The following is a 22,802-nucleotide window of genomic DNA, read 5'->3' on the forward strand; positions in this document are numbered from 1 at the left end:
CATTAGAGATTATCAATAAACACGGTTGATGAATGTGACTTGTTTAATCAGCCATTTTATTTATTTGTTGATTGATTTATGGTAATATTATTTAGGTCAATACATACCTCTATTATCTCCATAAGATCAATAAACAAAGTCTCTGAACGTACATCCTGTTTACTATATAGTGCACTATATTTTCTCTATTTTATCTGAGTGTCCATATTCTCTGTGTGAAACTGATTTATTATATAGTGCCATAATAGAACCAAAAAGTACACTGCAAATTATTTCCAGGGAGTTACAATATGTAACTGTAATATTTCACTATAACCTACATTATAATCACCTCGCAGGCTTTTACTGTGATATTTAACCAAACTCAGAGTTTTATTGTGAAAATTATGCAAGTAAATATAGTAATTTTACAGAAGTACACTGCTAAATCACAGTAATCCAATGTACATAAACTGTGATGTTATAGATAAATACAGTAGCTTTAGAGGAATATGCTGTTATATCACAGTAATGTAATGGGCTTTAACTGTGAGGTTATAATTAAATATAGTAATTTTACAGGAGCATACTGCTAAATCACAGTAATTCAATGTACATAAACTGATGTTATAGATAAATACAGTAACTTTAGAGGGACATATTGTTATATCACAGTAATGAAATGGGCTTTAACTGTGAGGTTATAATTAAATATAGTAATTTTACAGGAGCATACTGCTAAATCACAGTAATTCAATGTACATAAACTGATGTTATAGATAAATACAGTAACTTTAGAGGGACATATTGTTATATCACAGTAATGTAATGGGCTTTAACTGTGAGGTTACAATTAAATATAGTAATTTTACAGGAGCATACTGCAAAATCACAGTGATATGCAGGTATTACTACACCAGTTTACTGTAAAATTATGTTTTTTACTGTAAAAGTAATGCAACTGGTAGCCATTAATTTACTGTAAATGTACAGTCAGATATTTTACTGTGTAGTGTTCATGCGACACTACACCTGTCGGTGATTATGCAAAATGATGATGACTCATAACTGTCAAAAAACTCAATTCATTGCTGACTATAGAGTGCACTCTAATCAGTGTCTGTTATATGGGAAGAAGTGAATAAGTGATTGATGCATGATTTCAGACACAACCCAAGATTTTTGACTTTCTCAGATTGTCAAGGAGTTCATAACCCATTTTCATGCTGTCAGCATACCACATGGATATTCATCTGATCCGTTTCTGTATGAATATTCTTACTACTTTCTCCCTCATCATCTTTTAGTAACATCTTCAAACTTAACTGCTCTACTGAGGTGCACAGATATTTGACTTTTAAAAAGAAACCCATTACATTTAAGACAAGGCCTAATTCTGGCTATCATTTGATTAGGACACTCTGTATTACTCCTATTCCTATTTGTTTTGTTTGTTTTTATACAGTAACTTCCAGTCGCATGATTATTGACTGATAAGTGCTACATTGTTCATTTTGTAATATTTATCCCTTATTCCTTCAGTTATTCCTTACTTTATATGCATTTCTTTATTCTTAATTTGGAAGTGGCCTATTGTGTAAGCCTATACAGTATTTTTAATCTCTCTTGTCATGTCTTTAGTTTGGGATGCATAATAATATTGGCACGTCATCAGTATGCCAACATGCTTTTTCTTACTTTGCTCAATTAATGATTACATACATTGAAAAGCATTTTATTTCATGTCTCCATCTGCTGGTGGGCCATCATGACTAGAGTATTCAATACAATTTGCCTCACAGGTCTTTACAACATACGCCATCCCTCTGTCCTTAGGACCCTCGCAGCGGATAAGGAAAAACTCCCCCCAAAAAACCCTTTAACGGTATGCATGCATTATATGATGGTAATTCCACTACATAAACTTGATGACTAAAATTAGGTGAGGAAAAAGTGGATATATCGATATTGATTATCGACCAAATGAGTTGTTATATATTGGCATATATTGGATATCGGCAAAAAATACAATACTGTACATCCCTAACTATGGTGTTTGTTTAAATCAAATCATACATTCATCTGATCTTATTGTCAAAAAAACAAGTAGTGAATTATTCCCAGATTTATTTCCCCCATGATGTTGGACTGAACAGCATTTTCATTTGTTTTGTTTAGCTAGTTTATCAGCGTGAGGCTGTGTGCAAAACTCCTGAGGCCATATTCACAAACACTGTCAGAATACTCTCAGGGAGCTCCTAACTTAGCCTAAAAAATTTCAGTAAGGATTCCTAGTTTAGGCGTGGTTTAGGAAAGGTCTAAGAGCAACTCTGAGCGAGGAATTAGCAGAAATTTTTATCTCAGTGAGGAGGTGCGGTTGATCCTGTTGCTAGGTGTAATGCATTCTGTGTGTGGCGTGATTGGTTACCACAGACATGCCCTTCTGTGAGCCTGCAAGGTGTGGACACCCAGTGGAAATGAAATGAACTGCTGACTGTCAAAGTGTTGTCATTGATAGTGTGATCACTTTGCTGATGGAAGGTTGAGACAGCCACAAGTTATCACTGCTGCACTGTTGCCTTTTTCCAGTTTTCTGTCCCAGTATTGTGATCATTTTATTGCGTTGGGTGGGAAATGTGTGCATACCCCTAATGAGATCAACCACAAATACTATTCCTGCACAATCTAATCTGTGGCATTTCATTTACTCACTGTCATCCAGTGTTTCTGTCATTTTCTCCTCTGCTTAAGAAACTCTTACTTCTCTTAAAAGTCCTCCTCCCTACTCCTTCACCTTAGGGGCTCTTTTGAGGTCTAAGATGCTCTGTGAATAACTTGTATCTTTACAAGGACCTAGTCTTAACTTTAAGGGGAAATTCTAAGAAAATGTCACAATTCTAAGAATTTTCTTTGGATTTTGTCACTAGGAGCAGCTTGCTTTGTGAATATGGCCCCTGGGTCCTAACAACACCCAGGATCACAAACTTGGCAGACACTATCCAGAATCATATCAGGGTTACCTTCACATGCTGCATGGAAGACATCAATCCACAGCGCATTCCGTTAAAAGAAGATCTGGATTCTGTGAGATTACCACAATACAGATCTCACGATGGCTTTGCTCCAGCAGATGGAGTGTGACCTGGGTTGAACTGGAGAGGCAAGGCAGGAAAACACAGAACGCTGCTATGTGAAGTGGGCTGTGAGGGTATGGCAAGCCCTTTAAACATTTCATCAGTAGTGGAAATAGCAATTGTAGATAAACAATTGCTTTTTAATCATTAGAATTCCAAGCCAACAAGTCCAAAATGTAACTCTGACTAGTAGCAATTCTAATTAAAGATAGCTACAGTTAATTTCTTACTGCAGTCAAAATCTTAACTATTGTAATCAACAATTAATGTTTTACCAGTGGTACTATTCATTGTAGATGTTTTTAACTGAATTACAACTAGTTAACTTTTATTCATTGACTGTATACACTCACTGGCTACTTTATTAGGTACACCTTGCTGGTACCAAGTTGGACCCCTTGTGCCTTCAGAGCTACCTTAATTCTTGGTGACATAGATTCAACAAGGTGCTGGAAACATTCCTCAGAGATTTTGGTCCATATTGTAATGATAGCATCACAGAGTTGCCACAGATTTGTCAGCTGCACATCTATTATGCGTATCTCCTGTTCCACCACATCCCAAAGGTGTTCTATTGGACTGAGATCTGGTGACTGGAGGCTGCAGTAACATCAAGTGACTCTAAAAGTGCTGTTTGACGTCAGTGTTCTGGGAAACCATTTAACTATTACCTTTCTTTTCCCACCTGGTTGTTTTCTCGGAGTAGAATCATCACCAGAATCCTGGTGAAATATGGTCTAAATGTTTATGTTTAAACAATGTCTTTAAATACTTGGTGACAAATCTTTCACTTTTGAACCAGTTCTAAATGTCTTTTCACCACACACACACCACCACAGTAATTTTTTAAACGTCTTTTTTTTTTTTTAAGTGCTCGCTGGGCTATTTCCCCTGAGCAGCTGACCAACTCACCTGGTCCCACAGTAAATGGAAACATACAGATAAATGCACATGATACAATGTAGCTGGTCTGTAGTAACGTGTAGACCTAGTTCACACAAAGTAGCCAGCTAATGTGCAGGAATAATTGTGTGTTGCTTGGCAACAGTACAGTCCCAATCCAGTTGCCCAACTATTTGTGTTGGCAAAGCCAAACAAATCATTAAACAATACGAATCCTAACCTGTCGCTGCTTTTTATTGTTAATAAATGGAGCTTGTAGAACTGTTGTATAAAAGCAATATCACACTCGAGGTTGTGCTGTTGTACTGAATTTCATCATGGCTGCGGTGATGTTCAGTACCCACTCCTTCTCATGATATTACTCCAGAAAGCCATGACAGTGTGACAGTGAACCAGCATGCATATTATTAGGACAGTGGAAGAGAAGCAGCCAGATGGAATTCAGCTGTCATTCATTTTATTACTTACACCTGTGACACATCACTGCATGTATGAAGCAATGTGCGTCTATTGGCGTGTTTCCCTCCCCTGGTGTATATGTGTATTTTCAGTTTTTTTTCATGCCATAATGCCATAAATGTTTTACTGAGGTGGAAAATTTGGTGTACAGATAAAAGCAAAATGATGTAGCCTACAAGAAGCATGTGACTTTGACATCCAACGAAGCTTCTGCTTTACCGAAGAGCCAAAAAATGGCGAAGGACAACAGTGTTGGGTCCGTGTGACGTTAACGTTAAGGACACTGTAACCCTTCTCCAATGAATATATGAAAGAAAATTAAATGCCATAGTTATTTCCCTACCATCCAGAGTCTGAATGGTATTTTAACTATGTCTCCTTCTGCTCTGATGGAGTAGCACATGACAGGAAAATTTGCACTACCTTCTGCTTATCTTAAAGAATTGTCCAACCAGTATGCAAATAAGGGTAGTGGATGAATACGTGTATAAATTCCAATTTCTTTTCTGTCTGCTTGACAAAAAGAATATCAGTGAAAATCACACAAGATGCACTATTCATGTGACACATGGATTCACTATGCTGCTCAGCAACACTTCAGCTAGCTGTCGGCTGACAAAGGAACATGAACCCAGGTTTAAGTAAAGCATGGACTATCTAAAACAGTGGTTCCCAACTGGTGGGTCTGGGTCCAAAAGTGGGTTGCAGATCCATTCTGAATGGACCACAAGTGACTGTCCAATGTGTCAGGTTTGTAATAAAACACATTTTATTTTGAAGTACAGTGAATTTTCAGCACATGGCTTTTTTTGTGGCGTTTCCTTTTGTAGAGTGAGTGACTAACAGATAGCTGCTTGACAGAGACCGCAAACTAGCTCCACAACATGGCCAAATGAAAATATAATGCTGAATGTAAAAACTGTGTGGACCTTGAACTAATGACTAAGGATAAATCTGGGTCTCGTGGTTGGACCAGTTGGGAACCACTGCTCTAAAACACCTCATCAGTCCATAATTAGTCTCAGAGAATAGTGAATGGTATTCCCCAGAGTCCAAGATGGCATCTTCAAATGGTTTTGTCCAATCAACAGTTGAATCCCCAAAATATCTTAATTCAAAATGATATAAAATAGAGAAACATAGTAAATCTACACATCTGAGAAGCTGAAACCATTAAATGTTGAGCATTTTTGCTTAATCAACTACAATTAATTATCAGAACTGTTGTCAATACATTTTCTGTTGACCAACTTCTCAATTAATCAACCACTTGTTTCAGCACTAGTGTAGATGCCAATGTCAGAGAAGAAAATATTGTACTTTTTACTCCACTTGCTGTTTTTCACAACTATAGTAACTACTTTATTTTTAAGGACTTTACACACAAAACTTGATGAACAAAGTGTGATGTGTTTTTTGATGATTACCCAGCAAAATCCAAAATTAGTAAAATTATTACATTAAAATGATACTTACTCATTAATGCCTTAGTGATAATAATCCAATAATATCATTCAGCAATATAACACTCACAGGAACATATTTCCTGCAAAATATGTATCATTTATGTATGTTTTATTTATGATAGTTATGTAGTTTTCTGGAGTATTTTTAGAGTGCTGTATTGCTACTTTTACCGAAGGACATGATCTAAATACTTGTTCCACCATTCCAAGATTAACAAACACACTGAGCATTAGTTTGTGGTCCACGATAATATCATTACTGTTGTTAGGAACCACTATGCTATTTAACAAAATGACCGATTTAGTAATACCTATTTATACATCCTACCACATTCTACACACACTTCAACATTATCCAAGGAAGTAAATTACAAAGGATTTAGCAGGAGAGCAAGACAGAACCTTCCATTTTAAATCACTAACAGGTTGGTTCACAAAAACTACAACAATATACATATTTACCTTTCCCTCTCGAGCCATGCATATTGTTTTGGTTTAATTTGTCCAGGTTTTAAGACATCTGCCTTCTCACCAGTACGATAGAGGTGAATTCAAACTATTTGTCATGGAAAAAAGTAAAACTGCTGACAGTGTACTCTGTGAACTACCAAAGACAGTGCTTCTGGAAAGTACAGAGCTGCAAAAATCCTGACAGATAACATTTTTTTTATTAAGATAACTGGTACTTACAACAAAACAAATATATTATCTTTCCATTTAAGGACTGTGTTAAAGAGATGTTGCTGATTCATTTTCCGTGGCACTTTCTTACAAGACGCCCCATGTAAAGGGTTTCTGAATTGTAACTTAAGATTTGATTAGGAGTAAAATGTCATTATTGATACTTTATTCATCAGTAAGAAGCTATTCATAAGAACAATGGGGTTGCCAGGCTATAAAATAATCAATTTGGTTGGTCAGACCAAATGGATTTTGGTTTTAATTACAGGATGAACCAAATGGGTTTTTTTTTATTAACAGCTTATAATTATTCTACAAAACATGTTTTGTTGACCCTTAAGCAGGTCATTAGTCACATTCTATCAAACCATCAATGCACAGTGCTCTATTAGAAAGCAGTATTTTTAAGTTAATTTACCACCATTCTATCAGGGTGGAAGCAGAAATCTCAGAGACAGATAACTCCAAACTTGAACAATTAAAACTTAACTGTCAGTATGGACAGATACCACTAGATGCTTTTTTGTTATTTGAATGAACAGACCCTTAAAACAATTTGGCTTTTCAAAGCACATTAGCCAAACAACGGCATATCAGAAACAACATTTTTAATTGTTGAAATAAATACTCCATTACATGCATGATCAAAACACTTTAAAATACTATGGGAAGTCTGGTAAATAGTGTAAAACCTATGGCACACACTCACAGCAGCTTTTTACCAATTAAGAATTCACACATGTTGAAAAAACAAAAGCAGGCATTGAGACACTCAGATCACTCTTTTCATTCTCACAAAGCACACATAATCGAGTAGGTCAGCCAACCACAGATTCACACAGTGAGGCTACATCCATCATCAAAGCTGGTGTTTTCACCAGAGCTGAAAACTGAGGTAAACTTTTCAGGTTTGAAGGTTGCTGTCTGTTGGTGAGCGGTGGTCAGCTGAGCTCATGTCAGGCCCATTTGCTCAAGGGGTCCATTTGTAACAAGGTTTGAGCCACATCCAGCGCGACACAAAACCCTGTGACATTTTTAGCGCTCTTCTGCATTCAAACACACTTCAACCCCATGAACAGACCCACAGATAGCCTCCTTCTGATGTTACTGACTCTATATCTGATGAACAGGAATAACCCAAGTGAGTGTCTTTGGTACGGTAGAATAGGACAGAGGGGACTGGAGATCATGCTGCCTCTTCCTAAACTAATTCACAGAATGAGAGTTGACTGGCGGCAGAGTCCTTGGAGAGGAGCGTTCTCTGAGTGCCTGAGTGAGCAGAGTGCAGCCATCTGATACAGCACACGCCGAGTTTCGCAGACGCTCACGGTAGTCAGCCATTTTCGAGCTGCTCTCAGGATGCTGTGCAACATCCCTGAGGCCCTGAGTGAGGAGGACACAGGCTGAAACCACACTCATGGCCCCCCCTAACACTGCAGTCTGTACCCCCTTCCCTTCAGTGGAGATACTTGCAGCTTTTCCTAGGAACTGAGGCTCTGTGGCAAACCCAACCAGGGCATTGACAGCCTGGACTAAAGCCGCACTAAAGAGCACACAGCGGTTCCTGGTCAGCTCACTGGGCTGCGTTTTCACCTCCTTGACACACGCCAGGAAGGCTGTGCCGCTCGTGCTCATGCTTTTGACGCTCAGTTTAAACTGCTCTTTTGCAAAGCGGTCCCTGGACCTCTCACTGGCCAGCGAGGAGATGTCTGTAAGATTCTTGAGGTTGGTGGAGATGTTCTGAGAGAGCTCAAGGAGGAGCTGGGGGGAGAGGTCTGGCAAGGGTGTAACTCTGAGGATGCTGCAGCTCTGCTCCACTTCGTGCCGGCAGCGGGTCACCTTGTAACGGTCCACCAGACCTGGCAGGCAGGGCTGAGAGCCAGGTGTCTCCACAGCTGCCAGGTAAGAGGCATGGGCTGAGCACTCTGTCAAAGATACCACCAGGTCCGCCATCTCCAGGAGACGGTCCCCCACCTCTGTGAAGCGGCCCATGTTGAGCTGGCTCTGGATGTCATGGGTGAGAATGGAGAGCTCTTTAGTCCTGGCGATGACTGTGTCACGGCACTGGTCAAAGGTGTCTGCCACTGCCACACCTTCAGAGGTCATGACTGGCCTGGTCTCGCTGGACAGCAGGAGGAGGTCAGCCACCAGCTGCATTTTGCCCTTACATGTGTCACAGATAGAGGAGAGACGCTTCCTCTGCTGCAAACTTCCACTGGGTGTGCTGGTTGATCCCTCGCTAGCCGATTTCCCAGAGCCACCACTAGCCATAATAAGGAAGGGAGTGGAAGGAAAAGAAGGGGGGGGGGGGGGGGGGGGGGGATGGGGGGATGGGGGTGGGGGGGGGGCTGGGGGGTGGGGGGGGGGTGGGGTTGAGGGTCAAACTGCTCTTCTGGAGGGGTTCAGCTATTTATAGTTGTCTGCTGCTGTACACTGCATTGCACTGCTTAAGACATTTCCGAGATAAGCATCACTTCCATGTTTTTACAAACTCTTTTACATAAAAACTGGCCAAAAAGTCTTCCCTAAATTCCTTCAGAGTACAGGTAATCAACTGTACATTGTATGCAGACACAGGACATGTATTCTCAATGTAAACATGTGGAAAGAGCTAAACTCAATTACTGCATTTACGCATGTTTGAATGACATCCCCATTATTAGTTATTGTGTCTATAAAGTATACTATAATCCAAATCTAAACTGATCTGGTATATTCCCATTTAATCTGCCTTGGTTATTAGTAATTATACAATGCAGGGCAGTCAATCAAAATCACCACAACATCAGAGTAATCAGTGTAGTAAGATATATGCTCTTATCTTGACAAATTAATTTAAATGCCCTGAACACAAAAATCCAAAAGTCAATATTCTCATGGTAGTCCCAGGTTTTTGTGGAACAGAAGAATTCACAGGTTGATGAATTAAAAAAATCACACACAAACTGCAGTGCCACCAAGGTGCCTTCTAAACGGCAAAGTGCGGATTGGGAATAATAAAAATAATGTCAAAAGCCCCTTATTGTTTGAAACAAAAATATGTTCCCAGTTGGAATTAACGTTACTTCTGATGAAATGACTATTTTTGTAACGTTAGATGCCTTTTCTTGGGGTCTTTGTATAATTACAGCCAAGAAAACATCATCTCAACATTTAGAAGCTGGCTTTTCAGTCTTTTCTAACTAATATTAATAGGATATCATTTTGTGTCCACTTGCATCGGAGCAAGTAGCCTGAAACAGCACCGAGATCTTGTCCGACTTGTTCCCAATGAGTTTGACCGGCCTGGCGTACTCATGCTGGTTACAAACGGGGCACCACCCGGGCAGCTCTTCTGGACAGCGAGAAGACTTGCGTTTCCCTCCAGCAACATCATTTCATGAGTCCTCCCAAGTAAAATCCACCGAGAGGGCGACTTTCCAACAACACAGACACTTTAATCCACTTTCAACCTCTTCTTTTTCAAACACAGCCCTGGGTTAGAAGCTAACGTTAGCGGTTGCTCCGGTCGCTTCGACTCCATAAGCATCGTCCGTCTGTCCTCCCTCCACCTCCTCCTCCACGTCTTAACTCGGGACCAGAGACCGTGCAGCCCCGCATATCCTCTGTGGGGACTCGCTAATATCCATACCGGTCGGTGGTCTTTGAAAATTGAACTCACTTCTCTTGGGAAGTTCCACGGTCAGAAAACCGTAAACGTAGCTGGAAGAAGGAGCCGTTATTCCTTAGAGATTCAAAGTCGTGCTGCGCGCTCCCGCTACACTACTATGAGGAAGCAGGGAGGGTGTGGTCGCGGCTGAGCTGCTGCTGGACTGAGCTAAGTTGTAACAACACAACAACCATTTGCTTAAAATGACCTCTCTACCCTTGCTGTGAAGTAGCTGTTGGCTCACGTTAGCGACGTCGCGAGGGACGACTGTAGTTATCCGATAGCCATAGAACTCCGAGGACTTTAGCGACTGCTTTTACTTTCAGGACGAGCTGTTAATCTACCATGAGACATCCCAATTGCGTCAAGTGTGCCACTAGCCTGGCTACCTAAAATGATACCGGAAGTCTGTGTATTCAAAATAAAAGCAGAGCTTTTGTTTCAAAAGAATAACAGCGTGTCGTAGCTACCACTGATGTCCCTAAAGTCATGCCCTTTACTATATTTTTGTTGTGCAAATACATTTTAGTACAAAATATTTTTGAAATATTTATTCAGTGTGACTTTTTATAAGGTGGATCTATCAATAACAATATTTCACAAAGACTTTAAATAACTGAATATTATGACCTCGGGAAAACCCCTGCTCTAATTATTATATGTCTTTTTGGTGATTTTAAAAACCCATTTGATCATGTATAGCCTACACATAGACATTATTTATAAATGTTTAGAATATTTTAACTCCAAAGATTGACTTATTAGTTGGACAAAAATTAATTTATAATATTATACTATGTTTTAAATAATAAGCAGTGGCTTTTTATCTGAAACAACTGTGCATTACTGAGGTTTAAAAAAAAGATAATAAAAAATAGCAGAAACCACAACTCTAAAAATCTTAAAAATAGAGGCACACAGTTTTGGCGAGGATCCAAAAACAAACAGGACACCAGCACTCACAGGTAAATGTAGTTATTTAATGTAGGCAAAATGAACAGAAACGGATAAGTTTCAACTACAAAGCCATCATCAACATGATGAAACAAGCAGGAATGGCAAATTATATTAAAGCAAGATTTATGGTTGTGCGTAGACCCTATGCACGTAGCCAACGCACGTCGCCTACAGCAAGATTTATGGTTGTGTGTAGACTCTACGCACGTCGCCTACGTACGTCGCCTACGTTGTTGAGAGCATTTATTTTGTGGTGGTGTGTCTATGTCCTCCAAAACACTAGTACACAAGTGCTGTTAAGTTTAGTAGATTCAAAACAGACATTAAATATGGCTTAATAGAGACAATTTCAAACACAAGTACACAAATTGGCTTCACTTTAACTCACAGCACTCACAGACAAACACTTGTCTCTATCTGGACACATTTTCCCCACAAATACAATATGCTAATGTTATTAGCACAAGACTACGGCATTTTACGTTATAAATTTGCCTAGCTACTAGTGATCTTTTCCTCTTCTCATATAAAACCAGGGACAACAGCAACATTTAACAAAGATAATGGCACACAATTTGGCTCCATTACAACTCACAAAGTTCACTGACATAACAACTTTCCTGTACGAAACACGTTTTTTAAACAAATACAATATGCTAACATTATTAGCACAAGCTTATGGCATTTTACATTACATTGATTAGCCTAGCAGCCTCTTCTCATATAAAACCAGGGACACTAGTGCTTGCCTACATAATGACTGTGATCATGGTGGTCTCAAATTGTTAAACCTTAAGGCACTTTGCATTAAAAGAATCCCTTGTACCTAAATTCATTTAAAATCCAGAGTGGTTCTCAGCAACGTTACTGACATCTGTTCATCCTCTTTTCCTCAAAGAATCCTTATGTTCAGTTAACTGCTTATTAGTTTTTAAAGGTCAAGCATATGTCATGTTCAAATATGTCATTTGCTGGTTCCAGCCTCTCACATGTGTATTATATAATTGAAAACCATATCTCTTTGGGTTTTGGACCATTGATCTGTAGCATAAAATGGAGCAGCAAACTGCTGAAAAGCAGTCGTTCACTGCCCTCTCAAAGTTACATGTGTATAATTTACGTATCTTGTCGGTCTTTCATGGAATTGTAGATGATAAAGCAAATATTAGAATAATTTATTTCAATAAATTTCCTCCTTTTGGTTCCTTTCCTTTTTAACACAAAAATAAACTTATTTTTTTTCTTTTTTCTCAGACTATGACTGTATTTGAGACATACAGAATGATAAAGCTTATGGTATGTTGCATGGTAACAAACCCTCTTTTCTTCTTGGTAGGAGGTTGTGATGTTAGTGAATGTGAGTGCTGTTGTACTGTCAGTGGGATCTGCAGCTGCACAGGGCACAGTGCCATTAGGTGGAGTCGGCCAGAGAGGAAACAGCTCTACAGTTTGTGTCAGCGAGGCTGATCTCTGAGCTTCACAACCCCCTGAACTCTGCCGGCCTTCACTCACTGCTTTCTAACACTGTCTAAATAATGTAGCTACATGGTCCATGAGGGAAAATAGTGAATCATTTACATTATGTTCAAAATTGTAGCAGCAAAGTTACAGTAAAACAAATGTGTCAGTCTAATGCTGGCCTTTATGTTATCATCAACTGTGTTTCCTGCCTCTGATCAAAATGGAGACTCCTCCCCTGACTTCAGCTAATGGACATATTTCTGTTATCATGCTTTTTGACCATATTCACATAAAAAGGCAAAAAAGAGAGCACTAATTGAAACAATTTAGCACAAAATATCAGCTATTGATGCTTTTCCTAAGAATTATTGCATTTTAATAATAAATATGGGCATTTTCTATGTTTCCTGTGCCATAGAGCTCCATTGCTGTCCAAAAAGTAGTTATCAGTGAGCCACACTGTTGCACAGGGTGACATGTTCCCTCATTACAATGAACACACACACACTATAGTTCCAGTCCCACATACTCTGTCCTGTTGCTGGAAATATGTAAGCAGGGGTTTCCAAATTTTTCCATGCCGAGACCCCCCAAATAGCATTAGCTTACAGCTGGGTCCCCCCTTTTGCGAGATTTCTTTAAGAACCCATTGACAAAACTACAGCAAATGTGAAAAAAGGAGAACTTCTGAATATATTTCCTCACTTTTATTGATGCATATATTTGAATCATAATGTACAAAAAACAATTTCATTGTGCTCGTGATTTCTTTGATATCTTGCATATCTTGCAGGCAGTTGAAGTATGTGTTACTTTTACTGACTGAAAGTGACTGGGGTTGATTTCTTTGCTATTTCAAATTAAATTGAAGTGAATGAGCCCAGGAAATAAGCAAACACATACTATGAAGGCTTATTACAACATCTGGAGCATACATAGCAACAAACAACACTTGCTTGTAAAGCTTCTGAGAAAGAAGCTGAGAAAGAACACAGATCCTGAGAGCCGCCGTTTTAGATGTGTGCATACAAGTACCAGATCCTCCGTTTCACGTTGTACGGATGGAGATTGCTAACTATCTATTTTAGATCATTGTTGTAAAAATAATGATAGCTTTGCATTCACAATTGCTTGTTTAAAGTCAAAGTATTAAACTTTTCCACTAGCCAACACACTAGCTCGCTAGCTAACGTTATCTGCTTGTTCACTGTTTATTTTAGGAGGACCTTCTTGTTTCTTCCTTCTTGTTTAGATTATGAAACGGACAATGGATCATCAGAGATACTTGTTTCTGGCTGCCAGTATTAGCTAGCTGAAAGATTGTATACTTCCACTAAAAAATGTTGATTAAAAGCGTTGCTGTCTGTTGATACTTTGACTTGGATTAGTGCTCAAATGGATGGTCTAGAGTAACAAGTCCTCCTGTCCGGAGGGCAGAGGCATGAAACCCCTGAGGAAAAAGATGACAAGTGGCCTGGCTTTGAGCCCCTAAGGGGCCTCCAGCAAACCCTGTTGACCCAGGTTGTGTTCTGCTCCTCTGCTACAAGAACCAGAGGGAGGGCGGGATGTCAGCAGGTTCTGTCGTCTTTCCTCCAGTGTCCACACACCCCTAGATGTGGAGCCATGGACTTTTGTCTTTTTTTTGACTCCGTCCGGACCATCCATTGGCATCCAACCCTTGACAAAGTATCAACTGACAGCAAGGTGTTTTTTAATTGACATTTTGAAGTGGAAATAGACAACTTCTCAGCTAACCTAGCTAGCGTGCTAGCTATGCTATGCTGGCAGCCAGAAACAAACAATTATGATTCACTGTTTGTTAATTGTTTGACAATTTAATCAAAAAACATGCTTTCTTGCCGTAGTCCTTCTAAAATGAGCAGTGGTTGAAGTTACTATTCTGTTACGATCAGGGAGTTTAGTGCTAGCATATGTAGCTAGTTGAAATGTTGACTAGTCCCACTACTGTAAGTGATTGGCTGAATTAAATCTGATTATGGGCCTCTGATTGGCCAAGTAACAAAAAAATGATTGACAGATAACCCAACCTCTCAAGCTTGCGCATGCATATGTCTAGAAAGATGGCTCTCCGGCTCTGCGGGGGCATGATATTGAGAACAGGGGGTCAGTCACCTCTCTGTTTAGATCCTTTGCAAACAACATCTGAATCATAGATATGCTTTGCATATAGTATGGAGCTCCTTTAAAATGCTTTTAACTGTGACATACAAGTAAAAGATATATGATCAAAAGGTAAAAATTATCAAAATGTTAAATAAAAGTGAGCAAAAATGTCTTTGAGAGATTCTAAGGGTTGAGCAATAAAAATAACCACTTCAATAGAAAGTGTTACTTTTTTTTTCTTTTTTTTTAATAATTCAGGCTTTATTTTGAAATTCTGTCATGTGGTGTGCATGCCGTCGGTCAGCTTTTTACAGCTCTGACACGCCTCTCCTGTCTTGTGACCGGCAGGCTCCGAAGCCAATGAGAACACACCATCTGTAAACATGGCGTCTGACTCTAGATGGAGATGTGTAACGCTAGTGCTGCTTTTGTGCACATATTTCCTTTGTATATTAGCGATTGACAGTAAAGATAAGCCAAAGAAAAAGAAGGATATCCGGGATTACAATGATGCAGATATGGCACGGCTCCTGGAACAATGGGAGGTAGGTTACTGTGATAGTTTTCATTCAGTCAGCCTTCAGATATTAGTTAGCAACTAGCCTAGCCGTTTGCTAGCTAAGGGAACGTTCATAATGTAATTAACCCATGCGTTATCAGCAAAGAGCAACTTCTCAGTTTATACGGTGACAGTGACAGTAACAGTTCATCAATAGCCTAGTCACTAGTCTCAATAGCTAGTTGCTAATCTGGGAGAGAGAAATCCTTAAATGGTGTGACAGTACTAGAGGTTAACATACCTGTTCCCATGTTACTTGTAAAACAGTCGCCCGTTACGTTCCTCAGTACTCCATTCTACAGCTGTCAGTGTAAAAGCTGCAATGCTGCACTCCCTAAACCAAAGTAACACTGCACGCCTCAACTTTACAAAAGAGAATTCCACACCCGTCAAACACAAACTCTTAAATTTAGCACAAAAAGATCAACATAAAGTTACGTCAGCCTTTAACTAAGATGTGAGCTGTAAAATTTGGCTTTCACTGCTCTATTTATGTGTGATGACGGTCAGCACAGTTAGAATCAGCCATACAAAGTTACAGTAGAGTGATGTAATAATCAGAGTGATGGCCTGTGGAAAAACACTGTTCTTGTGTCTGCCTACCACTCTGTTGCGCCTACCACAGGGGAGAAGTTGGAACAGGCTGTGTCCAGGGAAGTCTATGTTGACCAAACTGTGGAGACCTTCAGTGCTTTGTTACACAATGTATTCAGTTACTACATCGTTCACACTTGACCACCAGGAAAACACATATTAAATTAGACAGCGTTTTGCTACATCTACATTTAAGAAGTTAGTAAAATAAAAGTACATGAGGATTTCCATTTGAGCATTTTAGCTGTAGACCTATCCAGGTGTATTATAAGTCAAATGCAGAAGACAGGGCTGACTCCATCTGAACTCGATACATATATGTATTGTGTATATACGTTTTGTTTTTTGTTTTGTTTTTTGGATTACTGGGACTACTTTTGTGTCATTTGATGTGTTGGAATGTGTGATGGAATATTGAAGCAGTGTTTCTGACAATACAATCCCAAAACAGTAAATATGTGCCATTCTTATTTTGTACTAAAATGTCGGTTTATGCAGAAAGTTAGAGTACCTTAAATTACAGTAGCAATGTTACTGTACCTATTTAAGTGTTTTGCATTTCAGATCTAAACTGTTGCGCTGGGCTGCATGTTGGTAAAGAGAACTAGTGTAATGTAGTAATGTGTAGGGATGCACGATAATATCAGAACGTCATCGGTATCGGCCAATATTGGCTTTAAAAGGAACTATCAGAATCGGCCAACATGGTAAATGGTAAAATGGTAAATGGACCTGCACTTGTATAGTGCCTTTCTAGTCATCCGACCACTCAAAGCGCTTTTTACACTACGAGTCACATTCACCATTCACACATACATTCATACACTGGTGGCCAAGGCTACCATACAAGGTGCCACCTGCTACTCAGTTTTTAACACACTCACACACTTGGGGTTCAGTATCTTGCTCAAGGATACTTTGACATGCGGACTAGAGGAGCTGGGGATCGAACCGCCAATGACCTGCTTTGCCTTTGAGCCACAGCTGCCCATGCTTTTTCTCATTTTACACAATGAATGAATATTGCATACACTGAAAAGTATTGTTTGTCATGTCTCCATCTGTTGGTGGGCTGTCATGATCCACTACAGAAGAAACTTAATGATCACTAAAATTAGGTGGGGAAAAAAGTGGATATATCAAAATCAGTATTGGTTATTGGCCAAATAAGGTGTTATATATCAGCATATTGGATATTGGCAAAAAAAAATAATCCAGTATCATTCACCCCTAGTAATGTGAATTGAAAACATTAAGTCAGTATCTGACATTGTGTAAAGTCAGTTGTAAAAATGGTGAGCTGTAAAAAAACAAAAACAAAAACAAAAAAACCCTTAAATATTCACATAAATACTGCAGTTTTTTTTGGTTTTTGGGTAATGTCACTCATTGTACATCATTTCTTCTCATTGTTCCACAGGAGGATGATGACATTGAAGAAGGTGACCTCCCGGAGCATAGGAGGTCTCCTCCTCCCATTGATTTCACCAAGGTTGATCCCTCCAAGCCAGAGGAGCTGCTCAAGATGTCCAAGAAGGGAAAGACTCTGATGGTTTTTGCTACAGTCTCAGGGGATCCCACTGAGAAAGAGACAGAGGAGATCACAGGCCTGTGGCAGGGCAGCCTCTTCAACGCCAACTTTGATATACAGAGGTAGTTACTCTGTGAACTCATTTATCATTAACAAGAACTTTGTTAAGTTATTAACCTTAGAAATTAAATTGGTAGTTACGCATTAAGAAACCCTGATTAAGCTTTAGAGCTTTCTCCTAGTTAGTGCTGAAAAAAAGATTTGAAGCTTTGGAGCGTTTAACACCGTGTGCACAGTGACATCTGGTGGTTTGTAGAAATACTATCAGCTGCTCAAGACGTGAGCCAAATACATATACAATACATACAATACTTTCTCCCTGGGTGACAAGGAATGTATTGCAGTTACTGTACTCTTTAAATTGTGGCTGAAACACATTGAATCAACTGCACCGTAATGTTGATTTCACCCAACATTCTCTGTCATGTTGCATAACTTTACAGTGTGGCTCCAAAATAGAATAGAGAGAACAGAATAGAGAGACAGAGAGAAAGACAGACAGACAGACGATGGACAGATGAACAGTGCACACACTTAATTGGATTAAGGGGGTCTGAAAATAATATGTGTGAGTAAAAGAAAACCCATATTCCAATAAATTAATGTTAACATCCAGTGGTGGAAGAAGTATTCAGATTTTTTACTTCAGTAAAGTAGTAATACTACATTTTAAAAATACTGTGTTACAAGTAAGTCCTGCCTTTAAAATATCATTTAAGTAAAAGTACAAAAGTATTACCATCAAAATATACCTTAAGTACCAAAAGTAAAAGTACCCATTTTGCAGGAGGGCCCATTTTGGAATAACGTAAGTGTTGCATTAATGTGTTCATTACCAGTGGCAGTCCTAGCACATTTGGTGCCCAAGGCAAGACACAACCTAGCTAACAATAAAAATAAGATACAAATGTGCTCTAATTTGCTGTCAGTAACATGTTGTACATCATGTAAATCAACAATCAATAAAAAAAAAATTACTTTTCAATTTGCTCAGAAGAATAAACAATGAAATAATATATGACATCGTAAAATAATAGTAAAATGTACAAATTACCTTTCTTGAACTTAGGGGTGCACCAATTTTAAAATTCTGGGCTGTTGCTGATACTGATGTTTAAAATAACAATTTGGCCGTTCGCCGATACCGATGTTTTTTTTTGTTGTTATTTATTCTTCTTTTGTGCCAGGGAAACACAGTCATTCAGTCGTTCATCACACTACCTTTGAATGAGCCCAAATTCAATAATACACACTTAATGAAACAACCTTTAACATAACCTTCTTTCACATGAAAAATATCTTTAAAAAAATAAGTAGTAAGCCTGTTTACTATATATGATACATCATAATTCCCTCTGTAATATCTGTTTTATAGTGCTGTGAAAACATCAACATATTTCTCCTTCAAACAGCTGTATTTATTCAAGTTTCTCACCAAAGGCTACATTTTACAAGATAACATTGAACACATCATGAGAATGTTATAATTAACCTTATCCCAATACATATTTTTACTGAATAGAGCTTGACACCTCACAATTTAAATCAGTACAACCTCCGTGACAGTTAACTGCGGCCACTGGCTGCTAAGAGTTAACAATAACTAGCTTCTCCTTCTGCTGATTTCATGTTCTTTCTCTCCACATCCACTTCTCTCAGGAGTAATGTGGTAGTTGAGTGAGCACCAGAGAGCTTTGTCGTTGTGACATGATAACTATACAGCATATTTCGGGGTTAAATGGGCCTCTCTGTTATTTAGTAGGCTTTGATATGTAGTTATGTTGTTGTGGCATGTAATATTTCAAAATAATAGTAGTAATAGCATTAGTAAAAAATAGTAAAAGATTAGGTTAATAAAAAGTACTCAAATCCACGAATATGTATAATATTACTAAAGACATTCCTGTAACCTTACATATAACGTCTACTGTGACAGCAGGTGTTGTATTCACTTAAGTCGATGATGACTAGATGATGCTGTACCATCAAGGGGACACACCCAACTTTTTTTTCTGAGAATCTACACTGTGCTAAAGTGATTGTGCCACTGATTGATACTGTACTGACTCATGTTGATGATGACCTTATGATGTTATACCATCTAGCAGAAGTACCATATTAGAAAAATATTTTCACTGGTAGCCGCCATTTTCTTACAGTGTATTTCATATATCTCGTGCAAGATTACATCCTGTTTTGTTCATAGTCTCAATGAGTGAAAGGAAGACAAAAACTCTTCTCATAAAGGAAAAGAATAAGCATAGTTCTCAAAATGTTGAACTTTTTAATTTATATAGTAGCTTATTTAAATTTTTATGGATTATCACAATCTCACATTTGATTGACTTGATACTTGGTACATTATTTTGGCGCTCTTTATGCTCAACTCAAGATGTGACATTTGTGTCATGTTTTGTACATAGACTACAGTCTACTCAATGCAGTTTAGATTTACAGATTAATCCTAAAAAATCAGGCACATCAACATCCTCTGGTCTCAATAATCCTCTGGTCTCACACCCAATGAAAGCTTTATTATAGCACCTTTCTAACAAAGTGCTCCATGAATGATACAAAATAATACATCTCACCCCACTCCCATAAAAACAGAAGAAACAACAAGAAACAATATCAAAACAAAGTTACACAAAAGCAAGTTTATAAAACTGACTGGGCCCTGACAGCAAAACCTCAGTCTAGATCGTGACTGTTGGTAGATTTTTGTCAAATGATCTGAAATTGCGTGCAGGTAGATAGAGGCATATAAGTTCACAGACGTATGCTGGTGCTTGAGCATGTAGTGCTTAAAAAGTAATGAGTAAAACCTTAAAATCAATCCTGAAGTTAACAAGAAGCACAGTGCTTATGGAAGCTCTTTGAAACTTTCGTCTAGCATTAAGATTTTTTTCTATGAGCAGCACTAGTGTTTTCTGTCTCTTCTACAATTCAGCTGAAATCAGGAGCACCATGTGTTACAGCTCCCTCTAGCGAGCAGGTGCAGGATCACTAGAATTAACTCTACTGGTAAATTTAATCTGGGTTACAAACAGTACCTGGTTTCATCCACATGTCCTCCTGCAGGTTTGTGGTGGGCTCCAACAGGGTAATCTTCATGCTGCGAGATGGTAGTTTGGCCTGGGAAGTCAAAGACTTCCTTGTGGCCCAGGAGCGCTGCATGGATGTTACCGTAGAGGGACAGGTGTTCCCTGGGAAGGCTGCTAAGAAGGAAGATGCCAAATACAAGCAGCAGAATGATGTCAATGCCAAGAAGAACAAGAAGACGTCAAAGAGCAAGAAGCCTGACTTGGAGGGGAACAGTGCCAGCCATCTGAAGCAGGAGCTGTGATGGAATAACAGAGGAAGATGGAAGAGTCACAGGTCCTTTCTTCTGGCCTTAGTTGTGAGGGGCTGCCGGACCACCTTATGTTGCAGTGGTTCAGAGTCAGTGGTATGAGTGAATGAAGACCTGCAGGCCACTGAGCTGGTATAATAACATGTTGCAATGACAAAGCTTGATAAGTACAATTTTTTTTTTTTTTTCACAGAGTAGTCACAAGCTCAGAACATCGGTTGTAAAATCAGCACTGTCTGTTTTGTTTAATTTTTGTTGATAGATTATCACTAAATGAAAAGGCAATCAAAGTATGGATTATTTACCTTTTATATTATTTTTCTGTGCCAAGACCCCTGTTAGGTACAGGAAGTTAGTCACTGATCAGACCTTTAGGTCCAGTTATGTTTTTATTCACATCCAGCATCATTAAAAGATTTGATTCAAAGGTAGCACTCACAGTTTCTGTTTAATTTTTCACTGAATATGAAAATAAACATTTTTATACTATCATATCACTATCAATGTTTTTCATTACTGGAGTTTGAATCACAGCTCTAACTTAAGTGTTTGTGTGGTCACCTGAATGCATCATGCAGATGTAATCAGAAAGTACAGCCAAAATTAAATGTATCCAAAAGAATTTGGATGCCTGCCTGTATACTGTTTTCCACAGTTTTGGCCAGGGCTCTTAGTTACAGTTAAAAGTGATATTTTAGACAGATGTGCATGTGTATCTGTGTCCATCTTAGACAGCTGCCTATGGCTACACCACTTGGACAAATCTCATACACTCACAGACTCAATGGTGATTTGTGAGAAAAGTGAAAATGCAAAATGATAAGTTTTGACTGCTTTATCTCTACTACAACTGAAGGCTTGTCAAAATAATGTTAACATACGGTCAGTCCAACAACCATCTGTGTAGTCAGGGGGTTCATCTTGTTTGGTTCATCTTGAATAGGAACCAAACATTTTCTGTAAAAACTCATGCTGTGAAAAATGCCATACAATACAATAATAGAACTGAAAACATAAAAAAATGCCATAAAGTCAGCCTGTGCTTGTTGACATAATATTTCTGTTATATCTCAATGTATTCAGTTTGTTTACCAACTATGACATTTTACCAAAATAAACAATATAAAACGACTACAGGATTAAAAAAAAAAAAAAAAAAAAAAAAATTAATGTCAACAATGGAGCAGGAAACAAGACAGCTCAGAAAAAACACATTTAAGACAAGTCAGTTTTATTTATATGTGCCAAACCTTCTCTAGGTGGGCGGCTATCTGCTGCGATCGGCTGGGATGACAAAGAATGGAGGAGACAATCATTTTTAAAACAAAAACATTCTTACATCAATATTTTGTGTCAAGTTATTGATTTCTTTAGTAAACCGGTGTATAATAAGCAGAATAATGTACAGTGAGCTGGTCATTACTCACATCCATCGTTAAAACCAAAACTCAGATTGTGACAGGAAACTTAGATTGTGACATGTGGTTTGTCCAAGTGGTGGAGCCATAGGTAGCTGTCCAAGATGGCAGACCTTTTCACATGCGTGACTCACACGGATGTACAAATAACATTGTGTATTGGTATTGACATGGTCCATGATGAAATGGTTCTCCCAGTTTGATGTGGAAGAAGTTGACTAGCCTGCAGTCAGACTCCAACAGGTGATGAAAAGCCTATAAACAATAGAGTGCCGAAGTCACGCCTCTTCCGGTGGACCTCATGGGACCTTAGATCGGAAAAAATATGAATGGCAGTGAATGAGGAGAAAATATTATCTTTTGGTCCCATTTGAGTTGTGACATGAATTCCAAATATGTTGTTGATGAATTTAAAACATAAATTTTAAAGTCAAGAAAGTCATACTTTGTCGTAAAACTGTTGAAATATACAATT

The 22,802-nt window shown here is 38.7% G+C and overlaps 2 protein-coding genes across 2 annotated transcripts; one reads left to right on the forward strand and one right to left on the reverse strand.

Moving 5' to 3' along the window:
* Positions 1 to 7,213: 7,213 nt before the first annotated feature.
* On the reverse strand, positions 7,214 to 8,938 carry tlnrd1 (talin rod domain containing 1). The gene has a single exon (XM_033648129.2). The coding sequence runs from the start codon at positions 8,891 to 8,893 to the stop codon at positions 7,829 to 7,831; it is 1,065 nt and encodes a 354-aa protein (XP_033504020.1). The 5' UTR covers positions 8,894 to 8,938; the 3' UTR covers positions 7,214 to 7,828.
* Positions 8,939 to 15,168: 6,230 nt separating this feature from the next.
* Positions 15,169 to 21,401, forward strand: mesd (mesoderm development LRP chaperone). The gene is made up of 3 exons (XM_033640994.2): positions 15,169 to 15,358; positions 17,387 to 17,619; positions 20,639 to 21,401. Exons 1-3 carry the CDS (start codon positions 15,197 to 15,199, stop codon positions 20,901 to 20,903), a joined length of 660 nt encoding a protein of 219 aa, XP_033496885.1. The 5' UTR covers positions 15,169 to 15,196; the 3' UTR covers positions 20,904 to 21,401.
* Positions 21,402 to 22,802: the final 1,401 nt, after the last annotated feature.

The sequence above is a fragment of the Epinephelus lanceolatus genome, chromosome 2 (genome assembly GCF_041903045.1).
Source record: "Epinephelus lanceolatus isolate andai-2023 chromosome 2, ASM4190304v1, whole genome shotgun sequence".
NCBI lineage: Eukaryota > Metazoa > Chordata > Actinopteri > Perciformes > Serranidae > Epinephelus > Epinephelus lanceolatus.

What these genes read in the sequence shown, in the direction of transcription:
- mesd (XM_033640994.2), top strand. Translation starts at nt 15,197, where the DNA reads ATGGCGTCTGACTCTAGATGGAGATGTGTAACGCTAGTGCTGCTTTTG. An exon ending in GGCTCCTGGAACAATGGGAG is followed by an intron (nt 15,359 to 17,386) that starts GTAGGTTACTGT and finishes ATTGTTCCACAG; the next exon opens with GAGGATGATGACATTGAAGA. An exon ending in GCCAACTTTGATATACAGAG is followed by an intron (nt 17,620 to 20,638) that starts GTAGTTACTCTG and finishes GTCCTCCTGCAG; the next exon opens with GTTTGTGGTGGGCTCCAACA.
- tlnrd1 (XM_033648129.2), bottom strand. Translation starts at nt 8,893, where the DNA reads ATGGCTAGTGGTGGCTCTGGGAAATCGGCTAGCGAGGGATCAACCAGC.